This window comes from Medicago sativa, chromosome 5 (assembly GCF_051527215.1).
Source record: "Medicago sativa cultivar Bolivia chromosome 5, Bolivia_mono, whole genome shotgun sequence".
Lineage (NCBI taxonomy): Eukaryota > Viridiplantae > Streptophyta > Magnoliopsida > Fabales > Fabaceae > Medicago > Medicago sativa.
Genome location: NC_140753.1, coordinates 52,793,929 through 52,811,584, shown reverse-complemented (window position 1 = coordinate 52,811,584; position 17,656 = coordinate 52,793,929). Strand labels below are relative to the sequence as shown.

Genomic DNA, 17,656 nt, shown 5'->3' with positions numbered 1-17,656 from the left:
AAACTTTCGAAACTTAAATAACTAACTTGAAATTTCGTCAAACTAAAAAGACCGAAAAATGATATTTGACCAAAAATTAAAGTAAAAGTTGGTTGGTTTTAATGCATAAAAAGTAAAAACGTGTTAACTTTATTTTTTTAACTTTATTTTTTTAACACACAAAAACGTGTTAAAATTAGTTTACTACAATCATTTCTCTTACAACTAACCAAAGGACAATCCCGTTAATAAATCCTTATACAAGGTCAATTCCGTCAACAAAAGCTCACAGACAGAATCAATCACACTGAACTTCATTTCATTCTTTCCTTCTTTCATCTCTCACATCACCGCACCACACCACACCACCTTTGCTTCCATCTCACACAAAAAACCCATACCCCCCATTTCTTCCACCACACCTCCCCCAATCCAGATTCGGCATCACGATGCCGAATCCCACTCCAACAACCCCCCACCGGTCCAGAACCCGACCATCAACATCAACCTCCCGTCCGGTCCAACCGGTCCAACCACGAACCCCCTTACGCCAACTCCTCCGAGTCGCATCCGTAGCAAGCGGAATCCAATTCGGTTGGGCTTTACAGCTCTCTCTCTTAACCCCTTACGTTCAACAACTCGGTATCCCTCATAAATGGGCGAGCATCATCTGGCTCTGTGGACCGGTCTCCGGTTTATTCGTCCAACCATTAGTCGGTCATTTAAGTGATCGATGCGCCAGCCGGTTCGGTCGTCGGAGACCGTTTATTTTAGTCGGCGCGGCGTCGATCGTCCTTGCCGTTGTTATAATTGGTTATGCTGCTGATATTGGTTACTTGATCGGTGATGATATAACGCAGAATTATCGTCCTTTTGCTATAGTTGTTTTTGTGATTGGGTTTTGGATTCTTGATGTTGCTAATAATGTTACTCAAGGTCCTTGTAGAGCTTTACTCGCTGATCTTACTTGTAAGTATCAAAATTCTTCTTCTTCATCTCTAATTTTGTTCTTTATTTTTTATTTTACTTCACTGATCATGATGATGATGATGATGCATAATTAAATTTGTATGATATTGTATTATTGATAAAGTTGGTGATTCAAGAAAGATCGAACAACTACATAGTGGTTGTGACGTGTTGTTAATTTGTTGACTATAGAATTTGTTGGATTTTACCGTGTATGAAGAGTTATTGATTACTATTGACTTGAGTTTACTATTTTTTTTTTTTGTGTGTGTGATTATTTACTAAAAATAGTGAATTTGGTGTTTGATTTGGAAAGTTGATAGTTGGTATGTGCTTTTGGTGGATATTAGGTAGGTACTATTTTAGTTCATGTGTTTGGTACGTAGATATGCATATAAGGTAGGTACATTTTAATTCTTGTTTAGTACGTAGATGTATACAAAGATGGCAAAAAATTTAAATGAAATAATTAAGGAAAATAAATAATTGTCTAAAAAATGCCACGTGTCAAAGGATGCGGCTAGCATTTGCATTCTATGTTTTGTCTTTCAGACACTCCCTCGGTCCACAATACATGCTGTTCTAGAAATTTTTTTTTCATTTTAAATTTTTTTTTTTTTGTGGTGGCCGGGATTTGAACCCCGGACCTTTGCATATTTTATGCATTGTCCAAACTAACTGAGCTAAGCTCACGAGGACTTACATTTAGATACACACAAAAGTTACAGGTAATTCAACATTATGTTTTCCCGGGGCATGGATTCTCTCATGTCAAGTTTTCACTGGAGTATGTCCAGTGTACATCCACACCATTAATTTATTTTTAATTATTAAAACTGCATTGATTACAAGGAAAATATGAGGTTGAGATCTCACAGGACAAAAACTGCACTGGAGAGGATCCTCTCCCGTTTTCCCGTACCATTGATAATGGATAATCTCATAAAATAACTCATAATTTATGTTTTCCATAAAAAATTAATTACATATTCTAACTTTCTTAAAAAAAACTACATTTTTTACTTTGTACAAAATTGTCCAAATGACTTATAATTGGGACAGAAGAAGTATATATTGGAGCAAGATTTGTTTTATTTTTGTTGACTAAGTTCTAAAATTTGTTGACTGCTTGTTTTGAAACTCATGGACCATTGATCATTGTGTTGGATACCACGTGACTTTTTACTTTATTTAGGGAGTTTATTGAAAGCTACATTTAATAATCACTTAATACTTTTGTGTGTAAACTTAAAAGGCGAAAAATAAAATTTTGCATAAGATTTTATAGATATTAGTAGTGTTCTCAAATATCGGCCATAGCGAATATTGGTGGCGGATTTAAGGCTTTCCGCCATGGCCAATTTGGTGAAGGATGACAACGCCATATGTCGGATTTTTGGCTTTCCGCCATGGTCTGCCATCGACAACATTGGAGAAAATAGTGAGTACAGTCAGTTTCTACTATATAGAAAGAATTATGATTCATGTTTGAATTTAGCATTCAGTTATATAGTCAATAATAATTTATTTGCCTGAAATAGTTCTATTTTTCTTTTGTTAGGTTATGATATGGTACATTAAGTTAATATTTATGAGTTTAAAATTTGTAATCTCATTGTTGAGTATTTAGGGTAGTGTATATTTTGAAAATTTTGCGCAAAATTTTTTCGGTTTTATGTTTTTGCTATCATCTGTTGCTTCCTTTGGGAACCCTATGATTTAGAAGATTCGAATAAATTGGAAGGTTTAGGGCCTGTTTGAAATAGTTTTTGTTTTCAGTTTTTGAAATATACAAGTCCTCTTCTCACAATGGTTATCCTTTTACATGTTTTAGTTTTTTAGTCCCAAAAACTAAAAAATTCAAAACAGTTTCCAAAACTGTAATTTTAAAAATAGTTTAGCAAACAAGTTTTTAAAAACTAAAAAAGAGTTTTTGGGAAGTGTTTCAAACAGGCTCTTAGTTTTCTATTTTGGGAGGTCATGGTACTCTAATTTTCTTTTTCTTTTTCCTTTTTAAAAAATGAATATGTTGGATCGTATATGAAAGGTATACTATGAAGTATGAAGATTAAAAAAATCATTTAACCTTGCTTCCCCCTCATCATGTATAGTTATCTTTGTTCAGTAGGTGTTGCATAAAGGATTCATAAGATTTAGAGAAGTTTTTTAGTCATGGATGAGAGAGAGAAAGCGTGGTAACTTGGTTAATTATGACATTTGTTTGTAGGCGTAAAGTAGAAAAGGGTTTAGGTCTCGTTAAGTTTTTGGCCAAACCAATTTTTATTTTGTTAAATTATGAATTATTGATATGTATAGTTTATATCAGAGTGAGTGGGATGGTAACCTGGCAAACATTGTGTTTGACGAGCCTTTGGAAATTCATTTCTCCTTCACCGGCTTTTTCTTTGCATCATAATCCGTTTTAAGTTTATACTATTCTTAGGCTTCGAAGGTCTCTTGGAAATCTAAATTTGATAGTTATACATTTGTTAATCATTGCCCTGCAGCCAATTACATCTAGTGTAAGACTTTTAGATTAGTTTGATATGGCCTAACTGGTTAGATTCCATTTACAGTGTCTACTTTTAGCCTGAGATTATTGGGAGGCAACTTATAGTATAGGGGGCCGTATATAAAATCTCTCATTGGATGGAGCAGGGTTTTGCATTCGACCCAATATCTGACTTAAGGGAGAGGAATGTTATCTTATTTTAAAGGTCGGACATACATGTATCCTCATGCTCTATTGTTGTAGTTAGTCATGTGATTCCATTGGAATAATTCTATTTCCTTTATTTATATTTATCCTAAAGATTTTCACCTGCAATAAAAGTAAGTCGTGTGAAATCTGAAATAATTAAAGAAAAGTAGAATCCAACATGATATCCAATGTGAGGAAAAACATAGATTATACTAATTCTCTTCTATCCAATGTGATTTGGACCCAAGACCCAAACAACTGAAGTCTATGAAGAGTTCCAAAAGAGTGGAGTACTTGATGATTCATGGAGGTCCGGTGCACTGTACACCTGATCAGAATTAGGTGGGGATATCCTAACTAACTGTCTAGATGGTAGTTCTGGGGAAAGTAGGTGTGCCATTTGTGAAATATAGAGATATATAAGTAAAAAGGGAGGGGGTAGGGGTAAATAGTAGGGTAGGCTAGATTGGGAGCTATGCAAACAAACGATGCTTTTAAGGAATTACAAATTACCCAGTCTGCATAAGGGGGCCTTGATGGAGTGCTTGAAGCTACATGTCATTCAAGTATGAATGGAAACAACACCTAAAGACCATATGCAACTTTATCTCAGCATCGTGATGCTTCTGCTATTTTCCAGAAGAAATGCTTTGTTGAGGCTAGAGTAGTTGAGGGTTAACTCCAGAATAACGGATCCTTGTAGAATTGGCTATACTTGTTCATAAGTTGGTGCTTTTGTTCCTTGCACTGGGATCCCGAGGGAAAACCTTTTACTGGCTGCTTCATGCGCATTCACCTAAGGGACGAGGTGAGTTTTGAAGAGGGGAAATTGATGCGGACCCAAGGTCCAAAGTCACTGAAGTCGATGTGGAAGAGGTCCAAAAGAGTGGGGGGTACCTAACTCGACAATTGAAGGAGGTGCGGTTGACTTGATCATAATTAGGAGGGAATATTCTAACTAATACCCTAGTTGCCAGTCGTGATTAGTGAATTGGGAGATGCATGTGTAAGAGTTGTCAAGTAGAGATAGATATATTTTGTGTGTGTGTGTGGTGGGGGGGTGGATCTATGCAAGATAAAGTGTAGTCCCCTTCAAAAGGCATGTATTTAACCAGCTTAATTAAAAATAAATTAGTTCTGCATTGATTGCTACCAGAGGTTCTCTGAATGATCTTTGATATTAGCTGTCGAACATAGTTCTCAATTAAATTTGAATTTTTAAAGGATATAGTAATTATCATTTATTTTCATCATACCTTTGCCTTGGCGCAACGGTAAAGTTGTTGTCACGTGGCTGAAAGGTCATGAGTTCAAGTCGTGGAAACAGCCTCTTGTGCAAAAAACAGGCTAAGCCTGCGTACAATACACCGAAATGGTGGGACCCCTTCCCAGACCATGCGCATGCGGGAGCTTTAGTGGACTGGGCTGCCCTTTTCATCATACCTTTCCTAATTTGGTTTGCAAAGGCAACCAAAATGACAAGAATAAATAATTCGGTCATGTGATTTAAACACGAAATGCTCATTTCCTCATGGTCTGTGTGAATTACATGTGCTGTGTTAACACCTCACCCCCTCGCAAATAAAAGCACATTAAATGTATTGTTTTTATGTTGGTCGTACTTATTATGCATGTGATCAATTTGAAAAAGAAGACACTGATGCCCCTCTTCTTTCCTTTTTCTTAACTCTTTCTTCTTATAAATGTTAGGCAATGATGCTCGAAGGACGCGTGTTGCAAATGCCTATTTCTCCCTGTTTATGGCTGTTGGTAACATTCTTGGCTATGCAACTGGATCATACAGTGGCTGGTACAAGATTTTTACTTTCACACTTACTCCTGCTTGCTCTATTAGTTGTGCAAATCTCAAGTCTGCGTTCTTTCTCGACGTTGGTTTCATTGCGGTAACGACATATCTCAGTATTGTGTCAGCTAATGAAGTGCCTCTAAGTTCAAGTGGGGCAGCACATACTGGAGAAGGGGCAGGAGAGTCGGGTAGTGCGGAAGAAGCTTTCATGTGGGAATTGTTTGGGACATTTAAATATTTTTCAATGCCTGTATGGATAGTACTGTCTGTAACTGCTCTGACATGGATTGGATGGTTCCCATTTATGCTCTTTGATACTGATTGGATGGGTCGGGAAATTTATGGTGGTGATCCAGAAGGAGGCCTTATTTATGATACTGGGGTTAGAATGGGAGCACTTGGTTTATTGCTTAATTCAGTTGTTCTTGGAGTAACATCATTGCTCATGGAAAGGCTATGCAGAAAGCGAGGGGCTGGTTTTGTGTGGGGACTCTCAAATATCTTTATGGCTATTTGCTTTATTGCAATGTTAGTATTAACCTATGCGGCAAATAGCATTGGCTACGTAAGTAAAGCTCAACCACCACCAACGGGCGTTGTGATCGCAGCAATAGCAATCTTTACCGTTCTTGGGTTTCCAATGGCAGTAAGTTTCTCTTATAACCATTGAAACTGAATCTCAAATTCTATTCTTCAATTATTTTTTAAAATTATAGTAGCCAATACATGTGCATTATGTTAATTAAATAACTAACTTGTACGTGGCTGCATAATCTCTTTAGCTCAAACTTACTAGTCTTCTTTAACTTACTTTTGGGTGCAATTCTTGTGATACATTTCTCTGAGTATAACATGATATGCCTGAAATGGAAAATGAGTTGAAATCATATAGTCTATTTTATTAACTTAACTTTGACTTGTGTTATTTATTTATTGCAGATCACTTATAGTGTTCCATATGCCTTAATTTCAACGCATATCGAACCATTGGGACTTGGCCAAGGTGGGTTTCTATTAAAGGCCTTGTTTATTCTTTCTTGAAGATATGACTAAAAGACTAATTATTTGGATTCTCGGTGCTTGCAGGGTTATCAATGGGTGTCCTGAATCTGGCAATAGTGGTCCCGCAGGTATTTCTTCTTTTGAATTCCTTCTATTCTACATATGGTTAGACATGAACTACTATTATTTTGTTGTTTGTATAAACCTAGTGGAAGTACAATCTTCTTAGATTTCCATTTTAACATAGTCAACTCGTATAGTTTAAAATATGCTCAGCTTCATATCACTTGATAAAACAGTACAATTTACATAAATCATTGAGGTTGAATGTATGCCTATTGATGGCATGACTGGCAAGAGGCAATAAGATGTTGTAAACTGTGATCCCTTACAGTGCATTTGTCGCAATTAACGGGATTTTCAGGTCACATGGGATTTTGCTGAATAAATAATCAGTTCAGCATTTTTCATGTTGTGATATTGAGAGAGAGAATAACAGAAAAGAAAAAAAAAAAATTAAACTACGTTTTAGAGAATGGAGATTACAATTTACAACAAATAACTTACGTAGTTTCTTTTCTTATCAGCTTTATACTGCTGACAAGGACAGTTCATGGTTCGGTTCTGGTAGGAAAACTGAACCGTCACAACAGTTGGTAAAATCGAACTGAAATGATATGAAGGTTCGGTACACCGGTTCTGTGGTTCCTAACCGAATGGGGAACCCCTTAACAAATAATTGAACTGATTCCTTTGTGAACCAAACTGTACCAAATTATTATTATTAACTGATAATTAAGGCTTTGAAAAAAATACCAAAAACCAAGAACCATTCATTACCATCATTACCCAAGAACCATTCTCACACATGCAGTATAATTGGAATTTTGTGTACTAAATTGTTTTAACTTTGTCAGTTTTTTGTTGCCTTCCAATATTTCATTGCAACACAATAAAAATTGTCCATTCTTAATTGATAACACAGAAGAAATATCAATAGATAGAAGATGATAGGAACCTTATGCAGCAACAAAGAGCAAGGAATAAAAAATAAAGAATTGTTGGAATACTTCATTCAAGAATCTCAACATATAGTATTTCCAACTAGAGTGTCTGTATGGTGTGAACTGGATCCCAACACACGAAAGCATACTAAAATTGGCTTTACTAATCTTATGTGGGGTGATTATAATGTCGCAGTATTAATTGAAATAAAACAAATCTACACACAGGGCCTAAGTCTAAGGGTGAATTTGCAAAAAAGGCACCCATAACTGAAAATCTGTTATTACTTATGGCGAACTTGCACATTCGTCACTTTATTCTTTTCATCCTTTTTTGTAGTAGTAGGATGGTTGCCGATGCTCAGGTCACAGGATCTTCCAACTTGACTTTCTTTTCACTTTTTTTCCTTCTGGATTTTGTTTGCCAGGGAGCTGTTGTTTCATTACTCGTCCCTGGAAAAAATACCTTGTCCTCAAGGTGGAAATAAAAAAATTATCCCTTGAGTTATTCATTATTCTCCTAGTTGCTTTTCTTTTAGAGGTCAATCATGCCATTGATCTAAGAGTTCAAGAAGTTAGGTCTTAATGAGGTAATAGGGAAAAGTGGTATGGTATTGGCAGTGTTTGCTGTCTCTAAATAGGTTTGAGTAGGGTTGTCAAACTTGAGAGTCTACATAAATTTGAGGAAGCTTCCATAGAATCGATTTGTAGACTTGTAGAAGTTTACTAGAATAAAAAATAATACTAAAAACCTATAAATGGCTTACATACATAATGTAAAACCATCCACAAATACAGCAAAGAAAGTGGAGCACAACCTCTCTGTGAAACGGTGATTGAGATTAAATTATGAAACTGAGAATAAAAATGTTACATGGAGATTCCAATTAAAAGATTAAAATGAAAGTACAAAGAAGAAAATGTTAAATGTCGAAATCAAAAACCAATAGAGACAAGATATTCAGGTTCACAACATCTTGCTCTGCTCAAAGATGGGATCTAAGTTAATGCCAAAAGATGGAAAGAGATTTGTCAGAGACTGTGCGACAACTTTGCCTAGTCATTGCGAAGTAAAATATAAATAGTAAACCAATGTTGGTTACAAAAAAGGTGAGCTTTTTGATCGCGCACACAACTGACAAAAAGGGTTCTGAAATCACCATGATTCCTGTTTTATAATTCCCCAAACGAAGTTTTGTCTATATATCAGTCGGTTACCGTAGTTTATTATTCCGAGGTACTGTATATAGTTCGAAGTTAATGATGGTTTGTGTTTTATATCAGAAAACTTTGTAGAAATAGTGTAGTTTTGAGCAGGATTTTGGTTTTTAGAGTAAATGAGTTACATATTTATCTTGTTTTAAACAGATTGTGGTGTCCCTGGGAAGTGGACCGTGGGATCAATTATTTGGTGGAGGAAACTCTCCAGCCTTTGCCGTGGCAGCTGTTGCAGCCCTTTTGAGTGGACTCCTGGCTCTATTAGCTATTCCCCGAACTCGTACGCAAAAGCCTAGAGTCCGCATATGAGGTATCATATGCTGTTTTCTTTTGGCACTTATTTCTTTTGAAGAGGGATGATGAAAATGAACAGGTAGCAAAAATTTGTAAATAGTTATTGTTTTGTAGCCTTATTCTTGAGTTTTCCTCTCCTCAAGATTCCAACCTCCCACTCGATTTCTAATGAATAAATGAAATATTGGCTGTGTTTTTATCTTATTGGTCATTATTAAAATCAATGACCTTATTTTTGAGTGTTACTATTTTCTGATGCAAAGGCTTAGGGTAACAAATTTTGTTTAGATACCAATAATTTGAGATGTCTGTTTAAAATGTAAAGGCTGGTTGGCTATGTAAAACCACGAGTGACATTTACGGGTTGTAAGGAAGGGGGAATGATACTCTTGATGTCTAAGGAACAATGTAAAAACAAGAAATTCATATAACACTTCTTTTTCCAAATATCTTGGAATTTCGTATGTAATCAAAAAAATTGTCACCAAATAATGATTGACATTGTGTGCAATCGAAAGAGACCATCATTGTAATTTGTGTCGGATGTTATATTAAGGCTAGATGCCGCGGGAATGTATGTTGGGGCATCTTGCATATGTTCCAAAGTTAATATTGGCACCTCCTTTTCCCACCAAAGACGAGTTATTGCCGAGTTTGAATCATTCCACATGGAAAATTTATTTATTTCCAGGCAATTCTGATTGTGCATCAGTGCTATCATGATGGTTTGGAATCTCATTCATTTGTGTAATGTGCTTGTATTTGACCTGTCTTTACTGTTTCTTCCTCCTTATTTGGTACACAAGTATTTTCCTTGTTTTGATATAAAGATATCTTGAATGACAGGTTTGGTTTATGCTACTCATTCTTTGTTTACACCTAATTTGTGGGTCTTGCTATGAACTGTCCAACTGGCATTATTCAAGTATTTAATACTCTTCGTTAAAGTATTGGATTCTACTAGCCATTGCCTTGGAATCAATGCCCTAAGACACTACTGATTAAGGAATCAAGAAATACAAATCGTTTATTATAAACACACAACTAATTGAATTGATCATTTAAAATGTATATATCAATAAATCTTCATTACTTTTTAAGCAATTTTAACTTGAAGTTTGGTTGGTGGAAATGGGAAATAAGAGATTATTTTAAGTTGGTTATGTTTAAAACTGCAAGGCTCTTTTTTTGTCCATTAAAACTCCTTGTCCTCTTCTTTTAACTAAAAATATACTAATTAAATTCCTCCCTTTGTTTCCCTCTCTTCTCCATTAAAAATGCATGTGTACCAAAATGAGTTGGGTCTACCAAAAGAGAGTTTAGAGGTTAGACTCTGACAACATGGCGAACCAAGATTCGAATTTCGGGTTGAAGAGGTGTTTACATTTAATACTTGATACGTCTTAAATAAGATTACTGTAAAAAGAATCTATAGAAAGAAAAAAGTAATATAGTGTGTCTAACATTCTTCACTATTAATTGAAGTTGCTTTCAAGCCTTTTGTACATTTCCTTGTAAATTGGATTAATAGGTAAATTAGTATGGTAATTGATCGATAAGGTCATATGAAAGTTATTTTTATTTATTTTTCATGATGTGCTAGTATGATTTAATTTGGTGAACAGAATATGCTTACTGGTCCTGGTCCATAAAATTCTTAGCACATGTCTCCCTAATTTATTACTTTTGGAGCCAAGTGGTGTAACAATAATTCAATAATGTTATGTAATCAAGATATCCCCATTTAGCCAAAACAAAGTAATTTGATTCGTTGAGAGAAAGGAATAGAATAGTAGTGTGATTTGGCAGGAACAGTTATCCCATTCATGAACTCACTCCTATAGAAGTAACTGAGCCATTCACATATCTATCTATAGACAGTGAAAAGTTTTGGTTTCAGGGTCAAGAGCATAGAATTTATTCGACCTTATAAAGAAGCATAATCTTTTATAATGTCAAAATTAATCTGTGATTTGTCATGTCAGTCTTTACCAAACTTGTGCTATAGTTCAAATTGTATCAAAAAATTCTGTCTGATCTCCACTTAGCCAACTTGTGTTAAGATGTCTTTATGATGACAGTGTACTTTTATGCCATAATCATGTGATACTAGACTTGTGTCTCTTTCAAGTTATTAAATTAAATTCCTTAGGTTGGAGGGAATTAGGCACTGCACTTTACCCTATCAAGATGCCATCCATATTCCAAATGTGTTTCCATTTCATGTTCATTTTTAAACCAACCGTTTTGTTTTGCTATTTTCTGCTACTGCTTCTTTATTAAGTTCACTAGCATTGATTCTGCTCCACATGCTTATCTTTCGGACCCGAATTGTCTGTAGTTGACAATCTCTACTACCTCACTCTCACGGAAATCAACACGTTTATGCAAAATCATGTTGTCAGTGTATTCGGTAAACCTTGATCGTTAGATGGAGATAGGACGATAAGTGTTTTAAGTCATAAAATAGTTTAAAATCAAAGCGATCTGATCTTCAACGTACGGTTGAGATTACAACTAGAGAAAATGTGATTTTTGCACAATGCATTTTGCCATTTACTTGTGATCAAGTTGTCCTAACAATCATTTTTGACTGCGTGATATCCAAAATCATTGTCTTTTTCATTTCCAATAACTGGTTGAGCAAAAAAACACGTGTAATCTGACTCAATTTATCATGGATTTCAGAGAAGTTCAATTATGTACTGGTATACTCTCAACTAAAAAACAAAATGAAATTGATTGGTATAGAGAGGGGTGCACATTGTATGAGAAAGCATAAGAGTGAGTTATTTTTTTTTCTTTTCTTTTTTCTTATGTCTTTGAGATAATGATAAATGAACAGAGGTGGTTTTGTTCCCTTCCAATGCTCTTCTACACAAGCACAGACTCATCAAACTTTATTGATACAAATTAAATGGTTGTGATTGGGAGTGAGTTATTCTCTCTCCAATGTTTCCTATTTTCCATCTGTCTCTTCTATATACAGCCAGTAACACCGCTGGTGGTCCCATTCATGACAATAACACCTATCTATCTCTCCATATACATATTTTATATGGATGGATATTATTATATCAATCAAATAACCTCAACAAGAGGGAAAAGTGGTTAAAATGTGTTATATAAATATATGATATCCTCTTAGCTAGGAATTCGGATTGTCTAGTCGGTAATCTCCTACATGCAGTCAGTACATTGGTAATCGTTGGAGTGAGACCATGCGGCCTAAATTTTAAGTTTGGTATTCTGACGATCATAAATGTACTGACTGTGTGAATGCAGGGGATTGAGAATGCAGACTGCACGCAATCCGAATTCCTTAGCTAATCTAACCTAAACACAAACTTAACAACCAACTTGCCATTGGTATTAATGTATGGTAAATATGAATTTAAAGAGATTGTTGACACCAAGAAATTATTCAAATAATCAAATTGCAATTCTTATATAATATGGCTTAACTTGCATTCATTAAATCATTGTTGCCTCGACCAAAAATTGCCTGCACGTGATGGAACATTCAACTAGCAATAACATAAAGAGAAAAATGAACAAGAGGGAAAGAAATGTGGGGTCTAAAAAGTAGGATATTAGTGAAAACTTTCCATCTTTAGAGTGATGAAGCCAAGTAGTGAAGGAATGTTTTAGGTTTTGAATTGTTCCTTTATATCAACCCAGACAGCAAAGACTTGTATTAGGAATGGGTTTCTATGACATGAGTTGGGAAAGAATGGAACATGCATGGTTTGGCTAGGCAAAAACCAAACATGTTTTGCTTTGTCCAAAATAAGAAACAAGAAGTTAATGTTCAAAAACAAAACAAACCATGTTATATATTTGGAGTGTTATTAATTTTTTAAAATATAAAGACAATTACTAACCACATGAGTTTGTATTCTTGTCCTTTCAAAAGTCCAAAGACTTCCACGGACCATGCCACAGAAGAAATCATAATTATATAATAATGTTGATTAATGTCAAATAAAAAATTGTTTAATCAATTATGCTATCTTATTATTTAACAAATACTATATAACTACGAGTCAACACCTAGTGAAAAGTTAAACTTTTTTTTTATTAAGTTACAACACATGATAAGATAGTGATATTAAAAAAAAATATACCACCACACATAATTGTAATTAATCACTTCCACTTGCCATTCCAAATTTTATTCTAAGATTATTTCTTTTCCCATTAAAGGTGAACTAAAACACGGTGTTTGAAAAGATTATCCGCTGCCATTAACAAGGAAGCTAGTTAAAGCAACTATTTAGTGGCATCATTATCAAACCAAACTTGTCGTTATTTTGACGGCTAAAAAATATCATTAAAGTGAATAAATTCATTATCATTCATTCTTTCTTATCTAGATTCTTGAGTTTCACCGTTTTGAAGACAACTTTTGACTTAATTTTCTCTCCTAACTTAAAAGTAAAGAAAGCGTTTTATCCATTATTTTTAGATGCCATTCCCCCAAATGCTTCACTTCTTTTACTTCCTACCATTATAATAAATAAAACTATAGGATATATATTATGACCACTAACTTTCATAGGAGGAGAAAAGTGTTATAGGTCGGTTACCATGCACCTCCAATAGCATTTCTTCCGTTCAAGTTTAATCTTTCTTTGACTTTTGTTTTAGAAAAACTTATAAATAAAAATTTGTACTCATCGGATATGCATCGTCAGTGTAAACTAGTTTTACCTCGGAGTTAAATAAAATCAACTATTTTGCTATAAAAACCTTACTTTTGTAATTAGCTTTTAAAATTAATAGTATGAAAAGAAAGTAGAGTTTTTCTGTTAGATGTCGGCGTAAAACTAATTTACAGTCGTAGAATATATTATATGTTGTTTAAACTTATAAAAGTTTATCCCTTCTTTTTATAACTTTATATAAAATTAACACTATAAATTTGAGCATTTGCTTCCATTCAAGACACGTTTCAAAAGGTCCTCAAGCATTTTTCATGCATAAAAACCCACTTCCCTTCATTCTCTTCACCACATATTCAAAAACCTTCCAATTCTCCATCAAACAAACCATCTTCTAACTCTATCACCAACCTTCCAATTCTCCTTCAAACAACCTATCTTGTGACTCTAACACCATAGAGAATCCTACATTTTTCTAACTTTTCCATTCACATATAATCTCTTTAACATAACACTTTGAGTTTCAATACTTAGCCATGTGTAATCCAAAGCCATCTTCACCAACTTCACCATTTCTTTCTCCAACAAAAACTCACCTCATAAATCCTCACACCAAAGCTTCTTATTCAAATCCTCCTACCCTTGATGATGATCATGTTCAAGATGAAATTCATAGATGGCCTACTCTTAAAGAGGTAATGAAACAAAACAGAACATAATCACCAAAAAAACAAGTACTTTTTTTTATATTCTATTTTCCTTGAAAAAAGTAAAAAGTAATAATTAAGTTAAATAAACTAAACCAAGTTGATATCTTTTAAGTGACATGAAAGAAGGGCACTAAACTAAATCTACTAATATTATTGAGTTTATAATATAACTATTTCTTTTTTTCTTTTCTCTTTATGCATTTCAGGCCATAACAGAAATCAAAGAAATAGGAAAAATATCAGGTCCAACAACAATAACTGGTTTATTGTTATATTCAAGAGCTATGATATCAATGATTTTTCTTGGATATCTTGGAGAGATGGAACTAGCAGGAGGTTCACTTTCAATAGGCTTTGCAAATATCACTGGTTACTCAGTGATATCAGGATTAGCCATGGGAATGGAACCAATTTGTGGACAAGCTTATGGAGCAAAACAATGGAAGATACTTGGCTTAACACTTCAAAGAACAGTGCTTCTTCTTCTTTCAACTTCAATCCCTATCTCATTCATTTGGATCAATATGAAAAGAATCCTATTGTTTTCAGGTCAAGATGAAGAAATTTCATCAATGGCTCAAAGTTTTATACTTTTTTTAGTACCTGATCTTTTTCTACTCTCAATTCTTCACCCTTTGAGAATCTATTTAAGGACTCAAGGAATCACATTGCCCTTAACATATTGTTCAGCTGTTTCTGTTTTGCTTCATATCCCTCTCAATTTTCTCTTAGTGGTTCATTTCCAAATGGGAATTGCGGGGGTGTCAATAGCAATGGTTTTGACAAATTTAAACCTTGTTATTTTACTTTCATCTTTTTTATACTTCTCTAGTGTTTATAAAAAGTCATGGATTTCACCAAGTTTAGATTGCATTAAAGGGTGGTCCTCATTGCTTTCGCTAGCGATTCCAACTTGTGTTTCGGTTTGTCTCGAATGGTGGTGGTATGAGTTCATGATAATGATGTGTGGACTTTTGGTTAATCCAAAAGCAACAATTGCTTCAATGGGAATACTTATTCAAACAACATCTTTGGTTTATGTTTTTCCATCATCACTTAGTCTTGGTGTTTCAACAAGAATAGGAAATGAGTTAGGTGCAAATAGGCCACAAAAAGCAAGAATTTCAATGATAGTTTCACTTTTTGTTGCTATGGTTTTAGGACTTGGAGCAATGCTTTTCACAACATTGATGAGAAACCAATGGGGAAAGTTTTTCACAAATGACAAAGAAATTCTTGAGTTAACATCTATTGTGTTACCAATTGTTGGACTTTGCGAGCTCGGAAATTGTCCACAAACAACAGGTTGTGGTGTCCTTAGGGGAAGTGCACGACCAACAATTGGAGCTAATATAAATTTAGGATCATTTTACCTTGTTGGTATGCCAGTTGCAATCCTTTTGGGATTTGTGGCTAAATTGGGGTTTCCAGGGTTGTGGATTGGGTTACTTGCAGCTCAAGGCTCATGTGCAATGCTTATGTTGGTTGTTCTTTGTAGAACTGATTGGAATTTGCAAGTTCAAAGAGCTAAAGAACTCACAAAAAGTTCAACAATAAGTGATGATGTTGATGCTAAATTACCTACATTTATGGAAGGTAATGTGAACAAGAATAATGTTCATGGCTGTCTTGAAGAAATTGTTATCACTCATGATGTGTTTACTAAGAAATCTTCACTTGAAACAGATCCACTTATCATAACATCTACTACTACCAATTGCATTGAAGATTAGTTGACTAGTTTTTTCTTCTTCTTTTGTAATCATTTTTTACCTTCATTTTAATGGAGTGTATTGTAGGACAAAAGATCTCACTCTCTCTCTGTTTTTTTTTTTTTTTTTATTTCTTGGTTTCTTTAGGTTGTATTATTACAAATAATAACCCTTTGAGGGAGTGAAAAAAATATGTGAATGTAATTTTTTTTTTTTAGAAAAACCAAATATCATTTGCCTGTAACTGCATGACTATGAGGTTATTGAGATTCATTTAAGGGATTAACTTCTTTCGACATATGTTTTTTCATAGACATTGGCAAAAAATCGAACCCCTTAACAAATGATTAAGAAACACAATTATTTATCACTTCACTTGTGTCACACACAAAGAGGAATATTTGGGAAACAACAAAAGGAATCTCTACCTTAATTTGGTATTGATCCTTTCCATGAAAGGCCAAATTACCTAAAAATGGAAAATTAACCTCCCAATCCATACCTAGTAAATAAATTATCTCAGCATCTTATTCTTCTTCGTGTTCTCTCTCCTCTAAGTTTTTGTTCTATAATAAACAAAGCACGTGAAATTATTATATAAAATATGGACCGGCTTGGAAAATTGCTTGTTCCAATACCTTCTAAGTTTACCATGTGTATACTATTTTTTTTACTAAATAATCATTTGGTCTTGATAAATTCAACGGTATCATTATATATAGATTTTGGATGTAACAAAATCATAACCATCCCTAAATGTATCTTTTAGGGAAAACAATCATTTTCATCTTTAAATGTGTAACTAGCGGTTATAATAGTTCTTTAAGGTATCTAAAGTTCAGAATAGTTATTGTTTGTGCACTACGTTAGTCAAAATAGTCCATGACATTAAAATATAGTCATTGTTTATGCACTACGTTAGTCAAAATAGTCAATGACATTAAAATATTTCCTTAATACTTTCATATCAACCCCTATATATATTTACTTAATTAGTGTCATATCGGTCTCTATAAGTATTTACTTATTGTCATACTCCCTCCGTTTCAAAATGAGTGTCGCTTCAGCCAAAAAAAATTGTTTCAAAATGAATGTCACTTTCAGTTTCCAATGCAATAATAACTTTTTCTTTTCAATTGTACCCTCCAATTAATACTCTGCACACTACTTTCAAAGTATTACTTTTAAAACTAACCAATAGTTAATAAGGATAATTTGGTAAAATAACCATTATCTTTCTTTTAATCATTGCATTTCTTAATATGTGTGTAAACACCTAAAACGACACTCATTTTGAAACGGAGGGAGTATTAATCACCATATAAAAAGAGTTATTGTCAGTATTAAAAGACTATTGTGACTACTCGTTACACATTTAGAGACGAAAATAACTATTTGCATGTATCTTATACCATAATCTTTTACCTCATTTAATTTTCATAATCAATACAAACTTATAATTTGTAGTTTATCATATCTCCTAGCAAATGCAGCATAGTGATTAATGTAGAGGTGTAGAGAGAGAGCTTTCTCATCATTTCCATGGACAATAATAGCACCACCTTGAGAACAATGTTTTAAAATGCAATGTAGATA

The 17,656-nt window shown here is 34.1% G+C and overlaps 2 protein-coding genes across 3 annotated transcripts; both read left to right on the top strand.

Annotated features, from left to right (window-relative positions):
• The first annotated feature begins 267 nt into the window (after nt 1-267).
• LOC146922944 (sucrose transport protein SUC4-like) lies at nt 268-9,921 on the top strand. Of its 2 annotated transcripts, XM_085715723.1 has the most exons (6): nt 268-948; nt 5,360-6,102; nt 6,396-6,459; nt 6,543-6,586; nt 8,831-8,990; nt 9,821-9,921. In XM_085715723.1, the coding sequence occupies exons 1-5, from the start codon at nt 429-431 to the stop codon at nt 8,987-8,989; spliced, it is 1,530 nt and encodes a 509-aa protein (XP_085571849.1). In that variant the 5' UTR covers nt 268-428; the 3' UTR covers nt 8,990; nt 9,821-9,921. The 2 variants fall into 2 exon arrangements, with proteins under 2 accessions (XP_085571849.1, XP_085571848.1); XM_085715722.1 differs by lacking the exon at nt 9,821-9,921 and having other exon boundaries at nt 8,831-9,491.
• A 4,002-nt stretch (nt 9,922-13,923) lies between these two features.
• Nucleotides 13,924-16,304, top strand: LOC146922943 (protein DETOXIFICATION 48-like). The gene is made up of 2 exons (XM_085715721.1): nt 13,924-14,333; nt 14,555-16,304. The coding sequence occupies exons 1-2, from the start codon at nt 14,175-14,177 to the stop codon at nt 16,079-16,081; spliced, it is 1,686 nt and encodes a 561-aa protein (XP_085571847.1). The 5' UTR covers nt 13,924-14,174; the 3' UTR covers nt 16,082-16,304.
• The last annotated feature ends 1,352 nt before the right edge of the window (nt 16,305-17,656 follow it).

Bases quoted from the DNA above. Each gene is read 5' to 3' on its own strand.
- LOC146922944 (XM_085715723.1), top strand. From the start codon at position 429: ATGCCGAATCCCACTCCAACAACCCCCCACCGGTCCAGAACCCGACCA. The intron at 949-5,359 runs GTAAGTATCAAA...TATAAATGTTAG, and splicing joins TTTACTCGCTGATCTTACTT to GCAATGATGCTCGAAGGACG. The intron at 6,587-8,830 runs GTATTTCTTCTT...TGTTTTAAACAG, and splicing joins TGGCAATAGTGGTCCCGCAG to ATTGTGGTGTCCCTGGGAAG.
- LOC146922943 (XM_085715721.1), top strand. From the start codon at position 14,175: ATGTGTAATCCAAAGCCATCTTCACCAACTTCACCATTTCTTTCTCCA. The intron at 14,334-14,554 runs GTAATGAAACAA...TATGCATTTCAG, and splicing joins GATGGCCTACTCTTAAAGAG to GCCATAACAGAAATCAAAGA.